Here is a 17,597-nt window from a genome sequence, read left to right on the forward strand (position 1 = left end):
AGGAGACCATCACTGCAGAGCTTTTGAGTAAAAGGGCCCAGTGGAGGGACAGGGCCTCTCAGTGAGACCCCGCTGGGTCAGAAGGCCCTGGGCCCCTCTGTGTCCCCACCAACCCTGGACCTAGGCGGCCTTGCCCCTCCCAGCTGGGGCCTCCCAGCCTCATGCCTGACTTAAGGCACCAATGCAGCCCCCTCCCCACATCCTCTCCGGGGCCACTCCCCCAGCCCCATCCTCCTCTGCTGGCCCAAAAGCCTGAGGCCCCCACACAGCCTGAGGTCTAGTGTGGTCCAGTTCTCCTGCCACCGTGCCCAGCACCCCAGTGTCTGCGGCAGCCGCAGGCCTGTCAGTCCAGCTGTGGCACGCAGAGCCCCGGCCCCGCCCCAAGCCCCTGGCCCTGATGTTCCTTGGCTCAGGAGATGGTCCCCTGAGCCCCCCGACCCTGGACACCCTTGCCGGGACTTCCCTCCCCTGCAGATCCAGACCTTCATGGTTACCCCTCTCCTCTCCAAGAACCTGGCTGCTCCTCCACGCCCCCCTCACCCCGGGCACACGCCCGGCACCCTGCCCTCTTCATGGTGTTCACACTGGCTCGGCACGCCCCTTCCCCTGGGCCTGAAGCCCCCCTTGGAGCTCACCCCAGATGGCCTCTCTCCTAGGAGGGCCCCTCCTGAGTATGGCCCCGTCACCCCTGAGGTGCCCCCACCCTCCTCTGGCTTTGCCCCCATCCGGGCTGCGCACCTTCTTTCCACACAGTGCTCTGCGCTCTTTCTCCCCAACCCTAGAATGCACCTGTTTGGGCGGCTGGTTTATCCTTGACCCGGGGGCGTGCACAGGGAGTGGCCAGCCGCAGGGGTGGGGCTGTGTTCCCAGGCCCTCGGGGGACGCCAGGCCCTGTCTTTCAGGGGTGAGTTTGCTGGGCCCGTACCTCATTCAGTTTCTCACAGTCCTGGAGGCTGGAAGTCTGAGCTCAAGGTGTGGGCAGGGCTGGTTCCTCCTGAGGCCCCTCTCCTTGGCTTGTAGACACCGTCTTCTCCCTGTGTCCTCTCCTGGCCGTCCCTCCATGTGTGTCTGTGTCCTCATCTCCTCTTCTTATAAGGACACCGGTTTTGTGGGATTAGGGCCCACCCTCATGGCCTCACTTTACCTTAATGACCTCTTTAAAGGCCTCTTCTCCAAACACAGCCACATGCTGAGATACTGGGGGTCAGGACTTCAGCATGTTAGCTTGGGGGGACAAAACTAGGCCCGAGATAAGGGGGTGCGCTTGTCGTGTGTGGGACCCTGCCGGGACCTGGCAGCTCTCAGGATGGCTGTGCTCTGGGCATTCCCCAGGTTTAGAAAACAGAGGCTCCCAAACTCCCCCGAGCAGGGAACCCCCTCTTCCCTGAAGCATCTTATGGGACTTGGGGTTGTGGGGTGCAGAGGGACACCCCACTCTTCCCCCATCAGCCCAGAGGGGCTCCTAGAGAGCCCAGAGGGTCCCTCCCTCTCGAGGCTGGCAGCTGAGACTGCTCCTTATGGGCACAAGTCAAGTGGGGATGGCCCCTCCTCACCTGGGCTCCTTCCCCACCCGGACCCCAGGCTCTGCAGGACACAGCAGGGAAGGCAGGGCTAAGCCCAGACCCTTCCACTGACCACTGCTGCCCTAAGCAGGGCTGAGACCCTCTCCCAGGAGGGAGGTGACGGCTTCGGGTGCAGGTTCTGTTCGTGTGTTGACAGCGAGCCCGGCCATGGGAGGTGGGTGGGCCCAGGGATGAGGCCCTCACCACTTGGTCCCAGCAGCTAAGTTAGGGCTGGCAGAGGCGCTGAGTGACACCCAGGCCACCAACCGCTGGGACAGGCGAGCATCAGGGTCCCACTGGCCCACCGTGGGTTTGGATGCTGCGGATGGAAGCCCAGCTTCCTCAGCTCCCCTCCCCTCCCACCCCTCACCCCGCAGTTCACCTGGCAGGGTTTTTGCAGCCGACAGACCCCGTGTGCACAGGGCTCCAGTCCTCAGCCAGGTTCTGCACAGGCCAGCAAAGCCCCAGGTCCCTTTGCCCACAGGCCACTGTCCTCCCCTTGGGAGCCCCTGGGTGGATCCTCTACCCATGTGCTTGGTGGCCCCTCCCAAAATCAGCGGGGACGGCTGTCCCGGGCCTCAGGCTGTGGGACGTCTGACAGGTGGTGGCTTCCTCAACACAGACAACAGGGCCTTGGGCGGAATAGATGGGAGGCCGCACGCGCAGCTCAGTAGACACTTAGCTAGGGCTGTATCGGGAGATGCAGAGGGATGCGGCCAGGGAGCACTTGGGAGAGAGGACACAGTGGGCCCCAGCAGGGAGGAGCCCAGCCAGGGCCTGGCCACGCCGGACCTGACCCCACAGGCCAGGCAGACCCGCTGCCATGGGCCTAGGCACTGCCAGGCTCCTGCCAGCCTCTGACACAGCTGTTGCCCTGGCTCAGAGCTTTGGGCAGCACCGGGATCCAGCGAGAGGGAACCTGAGCCGGACAAACACGCAGAATCTGCCAGAAGCTCCCAGCAAACCCAAAGAGCAGCCCCATTAAGCCTGGGGTTCTTCCTGCTCCGTGTTGAGCTGCTGGCCCGGCCACCATACCCAGCCGGGACCTCGGCCCTCCCAGGGGTGTGTCCAGCTTCTGCCTCCCCCAGGGACCAGAAGCTGCTAGGGCTAGGGGCACCAGGAGGGAGCCTGCCCACCCGCAGGGCCTGGCATAGGCCGGTGAGCGTGTGCCTGTGACCCCAGGCTGGCTTCCTCCTTCCTGCCTGTGTGGCCTCAGAAGACAGTGGTCCTCTCTGAACCTTTGTTTTCTTTTCTGAAAAAATGGTTGTTTTGAGGATTAAAAGAGAGAGGTCCCTCCGAAGTCCTTTGAGGAGGAGCTGGTCCAGGACAGGCACATAGTCAGTGAAGGCAAAGACCCTCAGCACTCCCACCCTGCCCAGCCCCGCACCAGGCCAGTCCTCCGGAGCCCTCAGCTCCCACCAGCCTCTTCCTCAGAGTTCCGCATCCGGTGCAGGTTGCAACCACCTTGGTGTCAGCCGCCTGCTGGCCAGTCTGGGACAACTGGGGCCAGGTTGCCTGGGGCCAGGCTGAAGGGGTAGCAGGTGTGTGGCTGCTGGCCTGGTGGAGGGCGGTGTGTCCAGGTCCCCTGAGAGGCATCAGCTCTGAGCCCTGGCTTGTCCTATCGCAGGAAGCCTTGGGGCAGGGCTGGCGGCTGCCTCACCTGCTGGCCTGTGTGTAGGGCAGGGGAGTGGAGACAAGGGACAGCCTCGCAGACCTGGGCTTGAAGTGGAGCTCACCGTGCTAGCTCCTGGATGCTGGGGACCACACATGAGGCCTGGGCTGACTTCGTGCTGAGCAGGGCCAGGGCGAGTGCCCAAAGCATCGTCACCTGCTTGCATGACTGAAGGGTGTCACCCCCCATCTGGCCCAGGCACAGGAGGGTGCATGCGCGGGGACCCCCAAGCGGGCTGTGCTGCTTTCTCGGGCCCTGAGGGGGCCAGGCTTGGCTCAGTGCCCCACATGGCTCTGCACATGGGCTGCCTCCCACAGGCACCTCTCCCGTGCCCGGGGGCGCCAAAGTTTCGGGCCCCCCAGAGCCTCCCTGCGTGTCTGTGCCCCGCCTGGTCCCAGAGCCCAGGCTCTCCATCTGTCTGTCTACCGCCTTCTCCATCCGTCCGTCTATCTGTCTGCTGCCTTCTCCATCCGTCCATCTGTCTGCCGCCTTCTGGTTGATGCCCCTCTGTGTCCCCAGGCTTCCTGTAGAAGATTTCAGCCTGGACTCCTCCCTGTCTCAGTAAGTGCTTTGCAAGGGAGGGACTGTCTTGGTGGCAGACAAGGGCTTTTAGAGGCATGAGAGCCCTTGTCTCTGGGGGGTCCCCTCAACCCAGCATCCCCTACAGCTGGGCCAGGGCCGCCAGCACCTCCCAGCACCCGCTGGTGCCTCTGGGTCCCAGGTGCTGGGGCTGGAGACAGGACAGTGAGTGTCCCCCCTTGGAGAGGAGCCTGAACTTGGGACACGGGCTTCCCAGAGGTGGGTGCTCCACAGCCCCTGCAGTGGTGGCCACGGCCTCAGGAGAGGCAGATGGCAGAGCAGGGGCCCTTGTCATGGTGCCTCCCAGGGCCAGGCAGGCAGGCCGCTGCTGGGGCCCGGGCTCTGGCTCAGCCCACCTTGGCTGCCTGTGCCGGTCCAGCTCCCAGGAGCTGGGATGTGCGCTCGGAGGCTGTGCCACTCCCCGCTGAGCCGCCGGGGCTCTGCCGGTGGTGCTTCCTGACTTCGGCTAAGATGTAGGTCAAATGGAAGAGGCTTCGAGGCCAGGGCAGCTAGAGCCCCTCAGAGCAGCCGGGCCCTGTGCACTCCTGGGAAGCCCCCCGCCGCCATCCACCTTCAGCGCGGTCTCCAGGAGGGGCCCCAGGCTTACTGTTCCATGCACAGCACCAGCAGCAGAAGCCACCGAGCACTCAGCACTCACGGCTGCTGAGCATCCAGGGGCTGCCCAGCACCCGTGGTGGGGCCTATTATTATCCCAAAAGAGTCCTGGAGGCTGGGAGGCCAGTGGCCACCCCCGGGCCTCCATCTTCCCAGCCCAGGGCCCCGTGGTGCAGAGGGTGACGGGTGTGAGATAGAAGGCGTGCCCACCACCCAGGGCTCTCCTGGCCCCACCCCAGGCTCCCGAGGAGTCAGGTCTCAGACCTGTGGAGGAAATGGATGTGTCTGCGGCCGAGGCTATAGTCTGTGCCGCCGTGGCACTGTCTGGACACAGCCAATGTTCCTGGACCTTTGGAGGCCCAGCTGGACTCACCCTTCAGCCCTGGGCCAGCTTCACCTGGGCCCCTGGCCAAGCTATGGGGGGCCTCAGAGGCCCAAGGGTGTCAAAACAGGGACCCCAGGGGGACAGAGCCATGTGTGTGCCCTTTCTGGGCCCTTGGGCCTGTCAGATGCTCTGTCCAGGCTCAGAATAGCTGGCCCCAGGGTTGGCAGTGGGCCTGAAGCCTGCCCTTTCTTCCTGCCTGCCTGGTGCCAGGGGCAGAGGCCTGCATGGAGCTCCCAGGCACCTGCCTAAGAGCCAGCCGGCACCCAGCCACTGCCAGAGAGAGGCAGCTCGGACCTCGGCCCCATGTGAGTGCAGGGCTATGGTGGGCCCGAGGCATGTGCCTGGCAGCCTGGAGCTGGTGTGGGGCTTCCTGGCATGGCCATCTGTGTATGGCCACCTGCCAGGAATCCCTGGAAGGCCAGTCCCCCAGCCCGCAGCTGGCCTGCCGGTCAGCAGGGAGAACCGTTGCCACCCGGCCTCTGCCGACCTCATTTGTCACAGGGCAGCCGGCACTTGCCTCAAAGGGTCCTGTCTTGGTGAGGGGGTGGGCACTGTGACAGCCCCTTTGCAGCTCAAGGGCCTCCTCAGGCAGAGCAGTGCCGCAAGCTCCTGGGCACAGGCAGGCAGTGGGCATGGGTACACACGGGGCCCAGGCCTGGCTCAACACCAGCCTTGCAGGACTGGGGCAGAGCCGCCACCTGGGGACAGACTCCCCTGCTGCCCCTATGGGGAGCCCCAAGGACCCAGGCCCGGCACTGCCTCTGACCTGCTGAGTGACTGGGGCAAGCGTGGGCCTCGGGGAGCCTCAGGGGGCTACAGCGGGCTTCAGCCGTGTAGGGATGGGGCTGGCCGGGAGCTGCCCTGTCCTCACGGTGCAGGGGACAAGTTGTTTGCCACGGGCCAGCACAGCTGACGGCTCTCCCAGGGTCAGGGTCAGGGCCAGGGCCAGGGCCAGGGCCAGGGTTTGGCCTGTGGATTCCTCAGGGACCATGGCCTCACCCCAGGGGGTGCACAAGGGACTGTCTGAGGCTCCCTGCTGCGTCTGGGACCCCCTGGCCAGGCCTGCCCGCACGTTCCCTTGAGTCCCACCGGCCATGCGCCTTGCTCCTGGGCTGTAGGCTGTGAGCAGTGGTGGTCCCTGGTGTGCCCCATCCTCCCCACCAGCCGAAATGCAGACTGGCAGAGGTCAGACGGGCCCGGTCCCCTGTGGTGAGTGTGTGGCTGCGTCCTGAGCCCGCCTCCCAGGGTGGGGGTCGGGACCTGTGGCCGGGGGTCCAGGAGTGCAGCGCCCACTGCTGGGTGTGGACTCTGTTTGGGAATGGCGACGTTCCCAGACGGATGCTGCCGTGAGCACTCAACAAATGAGTGAACTGATGAGTGGATGAGAATGGACACAGGAAGTCGATTCTTCTGCCCCGTCCTTGCCCATTGTCCTGGGAGCCTGTGTTCGCAGGCAGGTTCTTCTCAGCCCTGGGGGCGGCTCCCCACGGGAGTTCTCAGTCGTCTCCCACCTCTCAGGGCGCTCCACCAAGCCCACGCCCAGCTCCCGGGAGCAACTTGCCATGAGCCGGTCCCCTGCTTTCCCACGGGCCGGGCCCTGACGGGAAACGGAGCGCGTGGCCCCACCCGGGGTCCCGCCTCTGCCTGTGGTCCACACCTGTGGCTTCATAGCCTGGGAGCCACGGTGAGTCGAAGGCCTGCGCTGTCTCTTTTGGCTGACGTGGGTCCTGGTGGTTTGAGCAGACGGGTGCTGGCCCCCAGATGAGCACCGGGGCAGCCTCTCACTGGAGCCACCGTGCAAGGGCGTCGTCTCAAGAGAAGCCTGGGACACGGAGGCCATTGTTTCTATCTCACCACAGACAGAGCTCCTCCACCCGTCCGCTGTCCTCGAGACGCCCCAGGAGTTGGTCCGTGTCCTGGTTCCCATTCCCCAGGGAGGAGGCCCAGGCACTGGCGGGTGGAGGGGAACAGCCGGGCGGAGGAGCAGCAGGGTGGAGGGGCGGCAGGGTGGAGGAACGGCCGGGCGGAGGGGCGGCCGGGCGGAGGAACTGCCGGGCAGAGGAGCGGCAGGGCCCGTGCAGCCTCCCAGGGCTCACTGGGTCTCAGCCCTGGGCCTCTGGCTGCCAGGCCAGGGGCACGCTGTGACTCTGAGGAGCTAGCGGAGCCCTCCAGGCTACCAGTGTCCATGAACCTCTGGCGCAGCAAGGAGGCTTGGGCCACTCTGGCAGGAACCACCAGGCGGGTCTACCCCAGCCGGGTCGGCCTGGAGGTGACCCCAGCCAGGCGTCTGCAGCCACAGGCACCCTCCCCAGGTGCCGCTGCGTGATTCGTTAAGGCAGATCACACCAGTCACCTGAAATACAGTTCAGGGGAAAATGGATCGTTTTCATCTCCTTTTTGTGGTGGTGCTAGGAGAAGTGGGCGGCCACAGTTCATTAAAAATTAAAAGCAGAGGAGGCTTCATTAATTTCTCTGGCACTGCAGGCTCCAGTTTCTCAGGGAGCAGGCCTGCCAGGCCCCAGCGTTTCTCTGGCTCCACGTGGAGGGTGCCATCTGTGCGGGTGGGCACTCCCCGCTGAGCTCCGTGGGGGCTGCCCAGAGTGGGGCCCGCAGCCCCTGGGTGAGGGGACCAGGGTCTGGCTGGGCGCTCTCCCTAAGGGGGGCTCAGTGCTCTGTTTCTGGAGTGCCAGGAGGAGGTCAAGGGGCTTCAAAGAGAAGCTGTTGGGGGCATGACTAGTCCCAGACCAGCAGCCCTCGACCCCACGGTGCCTGGGGAGGAACTTGGCTCTCAGGAAGCCAGTGAGGTCCTGGCAGTGGGCAGGGTTGCATTTCTCTGTTTCCTGGCTGTGGAGGCCAATGGGAGCCCAGGGGGACGCATTGGTCTTGCCAGGCAGCTGCAGAGGCCCAAGGCCCAGAGGTCCAGCTGCCCCGGGTCTACGGGGAGGTAAAGGGAGGAGCAGGAGCTCCTTGGAGGCCCATGACCACTGGAGGGCTGGGGGTGTGGCCGGAGCTGGCTGGGGAGATGGAGCTGGCTGGCGTTGCCTTGGAGCGGAGTGTGGGGCGATGGTCAGAGCAGAGCTGGGCACCCCCGCCTAGGAGGAGTGGCCAGGCAGGAGCCCCAGGCCCAGAGGGAGGTCAGAGGGAAGAAACATCCTGAGGGCAGAGCTGCGGGACCTGCCGATGGCTGTGGTCTAGGGGAGGGGAGGGTACAGGAGCCTGAGGTTGGTGGGGGATGGTTGGCTTGGTGCCATCAGGAATGGAGAATTCTGCCTCAGGGAGTGGGGGCGGTGGATGCCAGAGGGTAGAGTGGGGCTGGATGGCTGCCAGCAGAGCCAGTTGGGAAGTCATCCCTGCGTGGCACTTAATTCCCGGGCTGGGTGGGGGAGAGGCACCTGTGGCCAGCCCTGGTCCCCCAAGGAGAACGGAGTGGAGAGGAGAAAAACAGAGCTCGGGGAGGCCGTGCTGAGAGGCCCAGGGAGGAGATTCTGGGGCCTGGTCACCGTGAAGGGCGTGGTGAGGCTCCCTGCTGGAGAGGAGAGGGTGGGAGGCAGTAGGAGCAAGTGAGGTGAGCAGACCCCCCGCATTGAGGCTTTTGCCATGGAGGGCAGGACAGTGGTGGGGAGGCGGGGAGGGTGGGTTCCTAAGCTCCATGTTTTTAGGACCCCATGGTCCCTGGGTACCCCCGGCAGTGAGGGGAGGAGGGCCTTAGGAGACCCTGGGCTCAGCCCTGCCTTCACCCCTGACATGGCCAGACCAGGCTCAGCACAGCCTGGACCTCCAGCATCCTGTCTGAGCCTCTCATTCAGAGAGAAAGACGGCGGACAGACCCCCCAAAGAGACACTCATGCAGCGAGGGGCCTCCCCAGCCAGGGCTCCAGGCACACAGAGGAGAGGCGTGGGGCAGGAGGAGGAGCCGGGGGACACAGCAGAGCTGTCTGCGCTGAGGGATTCCAGGGCGTGATGGGGCACTCTGGGGGCAGACTGACCCCCCATCAGCACTGGGTTCAGACGCCACTGGTCTGTGGGAGGCTTGTCCCACTGCCTGGCCCCAGAAGTCCTGAGTATGCCAGGTGGGGTGACCAGCCTGCCCCAGGACTTGGCCTGAGCCTCCTCTTCAGCATGGGGCAAGGGCACCCAGAGCCACACGCCTCTTCCTGGACCCTGGACCCTTCTTTATTTCATGTATTTATTTATTATTCATTTTTGAGACAAGGCCTCGCTCTGTCACCTAGGCTAGGGTGCAGTGGCGTGTTGACGGCTCACTTCAGCCTCAAACTCCTAAGTTCAAACGATTCTCCTGCCTCAGCCTCCCGAGAAGCTGGGACTACAGGCACGTGCCACCATGCCTGGCTATTTTTTATTGAGACAGGGGGTCTTGCTATGTTGTCTAGGCTGGTCTCAAACTCCTGGCCTCAAGCGATCTTCCCACCTCTGCCTCCCAAGGTCCTGGGATTATGGGCATGAGCCACTGTGACCAGCCCCTGGCCCCTTCTTGAGCTCTGTAACCAGCAGAGGCCACTGTGGCCACTGGGGCAGATCACGGCAGGTGCTGGGACTCTACCAAGGCCCCTCCCGCCTGCCCCACAGCAGCCCCACCATGAAGGCTGCTGCACACACCTGGTCCACATCACTTATCCTGAGTGCTGTGAGCTTTGGGAAACATCGAATGTTTTAATCACTTTTGGAGATGTTGGGGTCACCAGCCCCAGGCCAGGCAGTGACATCAAATTCTCAGATTCGATTGATGGGAGCCAGTGCCTGCTCAGAGGGGAGGTGAGGCTCACAGCCCACCCACTGGGTGTCACAGCCTCCTGCCCTGGTGGACAGTGACAAGAAAGGGGTTGAGGCAGGAACAGGGGTTGGGCTGGTGCTTACCTCCCCCGACCTCTGGACAGCTGCCCTGGGACCTCTGCTTGAACGCTGCCTCCTCCATGCAGCCCTCCAGGATCCTTCCAGGCAGCACAAGTCTTCCTCCGGGCTCCCCTGTCTGTCTGCCCTACTGTGCTGTGGCCCTCGCACCGCACTGGGCAGGGGGCCCATGCTGAGGAGCTCACCTGGACTGAGTGTTCTGCCCCCACACCATCCTTGAGGGAGGCGGGGCACCTCTCTGACCCCAGGGAGCCAGGCCAGGCACCAGAGGCAGCGCCTGAGGGCTAAGGCAGCCGACTGATAGGCGCAGACGTCATGGAGGGCACAGCGGCCATGGCTGGGAGTGGCCGAGGGTCCCATGGAGGACAGCCCAGCACCCCAGGGCACAGGTCGTTTAGGGGGACACGTGCTCCCCCTTTCCAGAGACGGCCATGCCTGCTGCAGGAACCCTGGCTCTGGGTCTTGCTGCTTTCTGTCCTGCAGGCTGGCGGCATTGGAGTTTTCGTCTCAGGGGATCATTAAACCCTGGCCTAGCCTGGCCTGCATCCCAGCACAGCCGGGCACAGGAGGCCCTGCGTCCAAGGCTGTGGGGGCAGCAGCCGTCCACCCCCAGGCTCCATCCTACTCTTGGTGGCCAGCCTGGGTCATGCAGGTGGCCACGGTAGGTGAGCCATGCAATCTCCCCACCCCACCTCACCCCACCTGCCACCCCGGGCAACTGGCACACTGTGGTCTCTTCTCAGGACCACCGGGGCCCAGTTGGAGGCCAGAGGGCTGGGTGGCAGGCCCCATGAGCAGTGGTGTGCATGGGGGTTGAGGGGTGTCTGGGAACCAGTGGCTGCGGCCATAGGTGAGTCTGACGGAAGAGGAGCGGCCCTGGCTGGAGGGGCCCTACAGCTGGCTGCGAGGTGGGTGCAGGGATGACCACTTCCCACCAGCCCATCTTCCCTGACAGCCCTTGAGGCTGCAGTGGCCCATAGCCTGGGAGCACAGCCACCAGCGGCCTCCAGACAGAGCAGCTGACCATCAGCTGTGGACATCCTGTATGACGCAGGTCCTATGGCATGTTCTGAGCACTTGCAGTGTCCTGAGCACCATGCCCAGGGCCATATGGGCAACTTTACCTCCTGGCAGCTGCCCTGCACCCACGGAGGCTTGGGCGAGGGTGTGTGGAGTGAGTGCCGCACCCTGAGCCCCAACAGGGCGGCCTGGAGGGCCCAGACTCACAGCAGCGAGTGCCCAGGGGTGCAGGGAGGAATCGTTAGAGGAGCCGAGGCTGGGTCGGCTGTCTGCTGGGTGTGACGGACCCCAGGGCCCTCCAGGGTCTGAGGTGGAGGCAGTGGCCCTGCTGGGCCCCGTGTGACTTCTCAACTCCTGCAGCTGGAAAGTTGGAAGCAGTCAGTGAGGTTGGGGCTCCCGGCGTGTCCCCAGCCTGCGTCCCCACTGGCCCTGAGCCCCTCACGCCCCCCTCTGCTCCCCCAGGGTCCAGGTGGAGTTCTACGTCAACGAGAACACCTTCAAGGAGCGGCTCAAGCTGTTCTTCATCAAAAACCAAAGATCGAGTGAGTGGGGTGCCTGGAGGGTCACTCCCAGGCAGGGAGGTGTTGAGGGCGCCGGGAGCAAGCCTGGCAATGGCGAAGGCTGGGGCTGTGAGCTCAGGGAGGAGTCCATGGGGTGGTAGCTGCCTGAGTGCTGCGGGGGGATTTGGAAGCAGGGTGGGCGTGGGTCTGCATGGTGAGTGGGGCTTCACACTGTCTGAGACCAGGGCCTCTCCAGCGGGACCCGTGGGGACACTGTCCTGCCTGCTGGACACTGGGCTGGATGGGGCAGGACCATCCATAGGGCCAGCAAGGTCTCCCCTGTGGCCACGCCCTGCCTCCCACCCCTCCATACAGCCCCACCCTCCCCAACAGCTCCCTGCCCCGTTTCTAGCCAGAGCTTGGCCTCATGGCCCCCACAGGGATGCAGGTGAGGACTTGGGGGTTTCCCCAGGGGCTCCACATTCACCTGCCTGCTCCCCAATCCCCATCCTGTCCCCTAAGAAGTGGAGTGGCCTCTAAAAATCCCCTGCACCCCAAGTTCAGGCACCTGTAAGGTGGGGCCAGGGACGGAGCCTCTCGGAGGCTGACCCAGGAGCATCAGCTCCCAAGCAACGCAGGGCACCCAGAGCTCTGGGTGCAGCCCGGGTGCGGGAGGGGAGCCCAGCTGGGGCCATCTAGAGAGCCCAGCCAGACCCGGGTGCAGGCCCTGCTCCCCGAAGCCCAGGGCTGGGTCAGAGCCCTGAGGCCACTGCCCTCCCCGCAGGCCTGAGGATCCGGCTGTTCAACTTCTCCCTGAAGCTGCTCACCTGCCTGCTCTACATCGTGCGCGTCCTGCTCGACGACCCGGCCCTGGGCATCGGATGGTGGGCCACTGGCGCGGCCGGGCGAGGGGTCCCGGGTCCCAGGGCTGAGCCTTCCTGCTGGGCCATTACAGAAGCTGATGGCGTCCCTGGGGGAGCCCCTGTGCCTGGGGCCTTGGGGAGTCCTTCCTTCCCCAGTGCCCGTCCCAGGATGGAAAAAGCCAAGGACTCAGTGCCCAGGCTCCCGCAGACGGCTCAGCGCAGGGAAAAGGGTCCCCATCGTAGACTTCCAGCTGTGCCCTTAGCTACTAGCCGACCCAGAAGGTCCACGGAAAGGCTGGAGCATCTAGGAAGCCCCTCCCTGCCCCCACAACTGTCTCCGTGCTCACTTGAGCTTCTGCAGGTCAGGGAAGGGGGCGCCAGTCCCCCTGGGTAAAGCCCCTACCTGTTTCTGGGGGTGTCTTCTACCTCTCCTGGGTCCCAAGGAGTCCCTTTCCCGGGGCCCATCGTCCTGGGGCCCATGCTCCAGGGACTTCCGGGAGAGGTGCTGGGGGCAGCAATCTGCACTGTCAGGTCCTTACCAGCCTCGAAGCAGCCGCCATGAGGGTGGGTGGGAACTTGCTCTGAGTCCTGTTCTGTCTCCTTCTGCTGTTGCTTGCTTCGAGAAGTGGCGGCTGCTGGGACCTACTCTGTGCCCAGGGTGCCTTGGCAACTCCTGCTCACCTCTGTGTGGGTCCCAGGGGACATCAGCAGGGCCCTGTGGCCCTCGGTGCCAGATTGTCCTGAGTCATGTATTTGGGGACAAGCCCCCAACCCCAGGCCTCTCACTCTGGCTCCCTGGCACTTGGATGCTGTGCTCTGTGTCCTGTTTCTTCTCTCCCCTCTCCTGCCTCGTTCCCTTGTTCACTTGTCCACTTGTTCTATCCTGCCTCCTGGTTTCCAGAAATCCTTCCTCTGAATGTCCTTCCGAGGATGGCGTCTCCAGTCCTTTCCTGTTTTACGCTTTCCCCATCTGCTGGGCCTGTTTCTCCCGAGCTCACATTGGGCCCTGATTTTTTCATACCCGTAGATTTCCTCAAATGTCTGGTGCCGTTTGTGCGTAAGAGTGCTCAGGCACTGAGGGGCTCTGCAGCCACATGTGTGGTGTGGTTGTCACCATCCAGCCATCGGGGTGAACCCTGCCAGCATGCTGGTCCCCTCTCTGGCTGCGCAGAGCAGGTTCTTCCCTGGAGAGGAAGGCCTGACTGCCGGGAGCCTGGCTTCTGGGGGCCTAAAGGCGTGCATGTAAACTTTTGCTCAATCCTCCTTTTCACCTGTTACCCCGTCACAGGGGGACCTGGCATCCCCAGGCCAGAGACTTTCCCTCTCCTAAGAACGAACCTCATGTCTTTGTCTGGGTCAGAAGAGGGCAGAACCCACTAGGATAGTTTGAGAAGGAGAACTGGGCCCTAACTGACTCTCAAGCTACTTTTCTGGGTCACCCCCCACCCCAAGTCCCAGGGTCCCCTGGGGCTTCTGGTTTCACATCCCCACAGGGCCCAAGTCTGTTGTGTTCACTGCCCGTCCCCTAGCACAGTGTCCAGGACATGGATAGGGGTGGGAAGATGGGTGGATGATGGATGGATGGTTGGATGGATGATGGATGGATGGATGGATGGAGTGGATGGAGGGATGAGTGGATGGGTGGATAATGGATGGATGGGTGGATGGAGGGTAGATGCTGGATGGATGGAATGGATGGATGGAGGGATGAGCGGATGGGTGGATGATGGATGGATGTGGATGATGGATGGAATGATGAGTGGATGGGTGGAGGTATGGATGTTGGATGGAGGGATGAGTGAATGGGTGGAGGGATGAGTGGATGGATGGAGAGACAAGCAGATGGATGGAGGGATGAGTGGATGGATGATGGATAGATGGATGGATGGACAGATACGTACATGGATAGATGGATGAGTGGATGGATGGAGGGATGAGTGGATGGATGGAGGGATGGATGGATGGACAGATGAGTAGATGGATGGAGGGATGGATTGATGAGTGGGTGGATGGGTGAATGGGTGAATAGATGAGTGGATCGATGGAGGGATGGATGGTGAATGGATGGATTAGTGAATGGATGATGGAGAAGTGGATGCATGGAGGATGGATGGATGGATGAGTGAATGGATGGATGAGTAAGTGGAAAGATAGATGGGTGGCTGGATGATAGATGGATGTCCAGATACTTCTGTGGGCATTTAGTTTGCAACAACCCCATTAAAAATCAGGGGAAAGTGGGTCAGTTGAAAGAAAAGACAGGAGCTGGCCATCACCAGGGGCCTTGTGAGCAGTGAGGTCTCCTTGGTCAGTGTCCCTGGCATTGGTGATGGTCTGGGATAAAACTAGCATGTTGGCCATGCCCTGGTCACTGTCGCAGCAGCTGGTTCCAGGTGGTTTGGGGGTCGCTTGTCCTCAGAATCGCTTAGGGACGTGCCTCTTGGAGTCAGCACCTGGGGATAGGAGCTTCCTCTCCCTGTCTCTTGAGCACTCTCCAGCCTTGTCCAAGACAGCTCTGGCCTTGGGGAGGCCCTGAGTGTTCCCAAGTGCTCTCTCTGGCCATGTAGGGCCCCTCCCTGGGAGCTTGTTGTCAGCACAGGCAGAACCAGCATGTTGCTGTTGGGTCGGGGCTACCCCCAATCCCGCAGATGTGGGATGTACCCTCGTTGTCTGCCTGCTGGGCTGAGCAGAGGCCACCCCAGCCTTCCTCAGTTAGAGGCCCTCCTGCAGGATCTCTGCAGTGGGCAGGGAGGGGGCAGGCTGCCTTGTCTCCCAGGTGTTAGAGCTCTGACCCCTCCAGGATGTGGGGGTTAGCCCTGGGTAGGTGAGTAGGAGGCCCCCATGAACCCGAGCCTGTGGAAACCCTCGGGCAGCAAGTCCTTGCAGTGGTGCTGGAGGGGCCAAGTCCAGGCCAGCGCTGTGTCTCTCCACAGCTGGGGCTGCCCAAAGCAGAACTACTCCTTCAATGACTCATCCTCCGAGATCAACTGGTGAGTCCACACTCCAGCTCCCAATAGCCAGGCACTCAGAGGCCTGAGACCAGGGTGGGGTGAATGGACAGAGGCTCACACTGCCTGGTCCCTGAGGGACAATGCCCAGCCTCAGCCCAGCAGCCACCCAGGTTCCCCAGGACACATGTGCCCTTGGCCCTGGCTGTGGTCAATGCTGGGAATGTCCCCTTCAAGAGGAGCAGTTTGAGAATTACGAGTTCCCAGCCAGTTCCACAGCCTCCACACACTCTTCCTAAGCCCAGTGAGAGATGCAGGGAAGCCCGTCCCCCAGTGAGTCGGCGGCTTTTCTTCCAGTTCACCATCTTACGGCCAAGGAAGGTGGCTGCCCTGGGCAGGCAGTGGGAGGTGACTGTGGGGCAACTGGGATGCCTGGTCCAGAGGTTAAGACCTGTCCCCAGACCCTGCAAGGCGTGTCCCCAGTGCCTGAGCCCCTGTCCGCATCAGGCAAGGAGCAGGTGGCCCCCTGTAGCCATGCCCCTGCCTGTTTATGGATGAGGAACCGAGGCTCGGGGAAACCCAGGGGGCTGTCGGTTCGGGCTAGCCTGGCTCCAGGGACCCAGGTGAAAAAAACAGGCTACCCAGGCTGGGGCCCAGGCTGCTGTTGCCCGTTGTGTCCAGAGAGGAGAAGCTTTGCCACCCTTGGCAGTGTCATGGGCTGCAGGCCGAGGCTCCATAGGGAACTCAGCCACTGGCCCCGGCCTCACAAGTACCTCCTGGGGGGCCTGCCCGCTTCAGTCCTGCTCCCTCCTCCTCTCTTGGGGAACCTTCCCTTCCCTCCTCCTTATGGTCCCCTCCAAAGGCAAGGTAGGCTCCTTTGGTCCAGCCCCAATGAGCAGCACATGCTTGGGGCCAGTGGAGGCCAATGGTTATGGCCCTAGCCCCAGGGTGGCTGGGGAACACCAGTGGCTGCAGTGCCCTACTGTGCTGCCTCCTTTCTCTTCCCAGGGCTCCCATTCTGTGGGTGGAGAGAAAGATGACACTGTGGGCAATCCAGGTGAGTGCCCTGCCCTGCCCCCCTCCCCACTGCAGTGGCGCTCAGTAAGCACTGAGGACCAACCCAGGCTCAGTGAACACTGAGGAGATACCCAGGCTCAGTAAATGCTGAGGACAAACCCAGGCTCAGTGAGCACTGAGGACAGACCAAGGCTCAGTAAACAGGTGACTCCAGCTCAGTGGGCACTGAGGACAAACCCAGCAATTACTGACCCAGGCTCAGTAAATGCTGAGGACAAACCCAGGATCAGTAAACAGGGACCCAGGCTCAGTGAGCACTGAGGACAGACCCAGGCTAAGTAGGGGACCCAGGCTCAGTGAGCACTGGGGACAAACTCAGGCTCAGTAGGCAGGGGACCCAGGCTCAGTGAGCACTGAGGACAGACCTAGGCTCAGTAAGCAGGGAAACCAGGCTCAGTGAATGCCAAGGACAAAGCCAGGCTCAGTAAACGCCAAGGACAAAGCCAGGCTCAGTAAACAGGTGACTCAGGCTCAGTGGGCACTGAGGAGAAACCCAGCATTTACTGACCCAGGCTCAGTAAATGCTGAGGACAAACCCAGGATCAGTAAACAGGGGACCCAGGCTCAGTGAGCACTGAGGACAGACCCAGGCTCAGTAAGCAGGGAAACCAGACTTTAGTGAATGCTGAGGACAGACCCAGGCTCAATAAGTAAGGAACCCAGGCTCAGTGAACGCTGAAGACAAACCCAGGCTCAGTAAGCAGGGGTCCCAGGTTCAGTGAGTGCTGAGGACCAACCCAGGCTCTACTGCTGTCCACACAATTTTCCCAGGGATCCCTGAGGACTTCCTGACCCCCTCTGTCTGCTTCACCATCTGAATCTCTCCCTCCGCTGACCCATCTGTGTCCTTGCTGTTTTCCTGGGGTGGACAGTGCACAGGCCAGGTTCCTGGCTAGCTCCTGGGTAGGTGACCCAGTTCATGACTGGGTCCCATGTCTCCATCTGAGCCCAGAGAGGGTCTCTTACACCCACCCCTGTCATGTTCCAGAGGGGTCAGGAGATGCCTGTGCTGAGAGGGGTTCCGCTGGGAAAACCAGGTCCACTGAGCCTCCATCTCCGTTCCCTCCCCACTGGGGCAGCGAGAATAGCCGCTCTCTGGTGTCTTCCTGAGCGTCCTGCCTCACCCACTGCACCCTCCATCCCACCCTGGGCCTAGAGTGGGTGGCCCAGGAGGACCATGGTTTCAAGACTCCATCTGCCCTCAGCCCTGGCGGGGGTCAGCCAAAGGACTTGGTGGCTAAGACTGTCCTGACATGGGAGTGAGGGTCAAGGCAGCCCCCCAGACACACACCTGGCTTTGTGTGGTACCTGCCCTCGAGGCCTGTGGAGTCAGGCCCTAGCCCCAGCCCCGGCCTACTCCAGAGCTCCTTCCCTTTCCTGATTCCCAGGTCATCGTGGCCATAATAAGCTTCCTGGAGACGATGCTGCTCATCTACCTCAGCTACAAAGTGAGTGCCTGCCCAGGGTGGCACCTCACAGGGGGTCCCCACCCTCCCCTGGGTCCCCA

General features: G+C 62.7%; 1 protein-coding gene across 6 annotated transcripts in view; it reads left to right on the forward strand.

The window, feature by feature from the left end:
- Positions 1 to 17,597, forward strand: part of KCNT1 (potassium sodium-activated channel subfamily T member 1) — a 94,140-nt gene that overhangs the window by 36,213 nt on the left and 40,330 nt on the right. For 4 of the 6 annotated variants that reach the window (XM_032165615.2, XM_058444912.1, XM_058444913.1 and 1 more), the window contains 5 exons: positions 11,165 to 11,244; positions 11,987 to 12,086; positions 14,999 to 15,055; positions 16,022 to 16,070; positions 17,479 to 17,538. In XM_032165615.2, the coding sequence (XP_032021506.1) occupies positions 11,165 to 11,244; positions 11,987 to 12,086; positions 14,999 to 15,055; positions 16,022 to 16,070; positions 17,479 to 17,538 (346 nt within the window). Of the gene's footprint in view, positions 1 to 3,753; positions 3,796 to 11,164; positions 11,245 to 11,986; positions 12,087 to 14,998; positions 15,056 to 16,021; positions 16,071 to 17,478; positions 17,539 to 17,597 lie in introns of all 6 variants that reach the window. The other 2 variants (XM_032165616.2, XM_032165617.2) reach the window with 1 other exon arrangement.

The sequence above is a fragment of the Hylobates moloch genome, unplaced genomic scaffold (genome assembly GCF_009828535.3).
Source record: "Hylobates moloch isolate HMO894 unplaced genomic scaffold, HMol_V3 SCAFFOLD_10, whole genome shotgun sequence".
In the NCBI taxonomy this organism is placed as follows: domain Eukaryota; kingdom Metazoa; phylum Chordata; class Mammalia; order Primates; family Hylobatidae; genus Hylobates; species Hylobates moloch.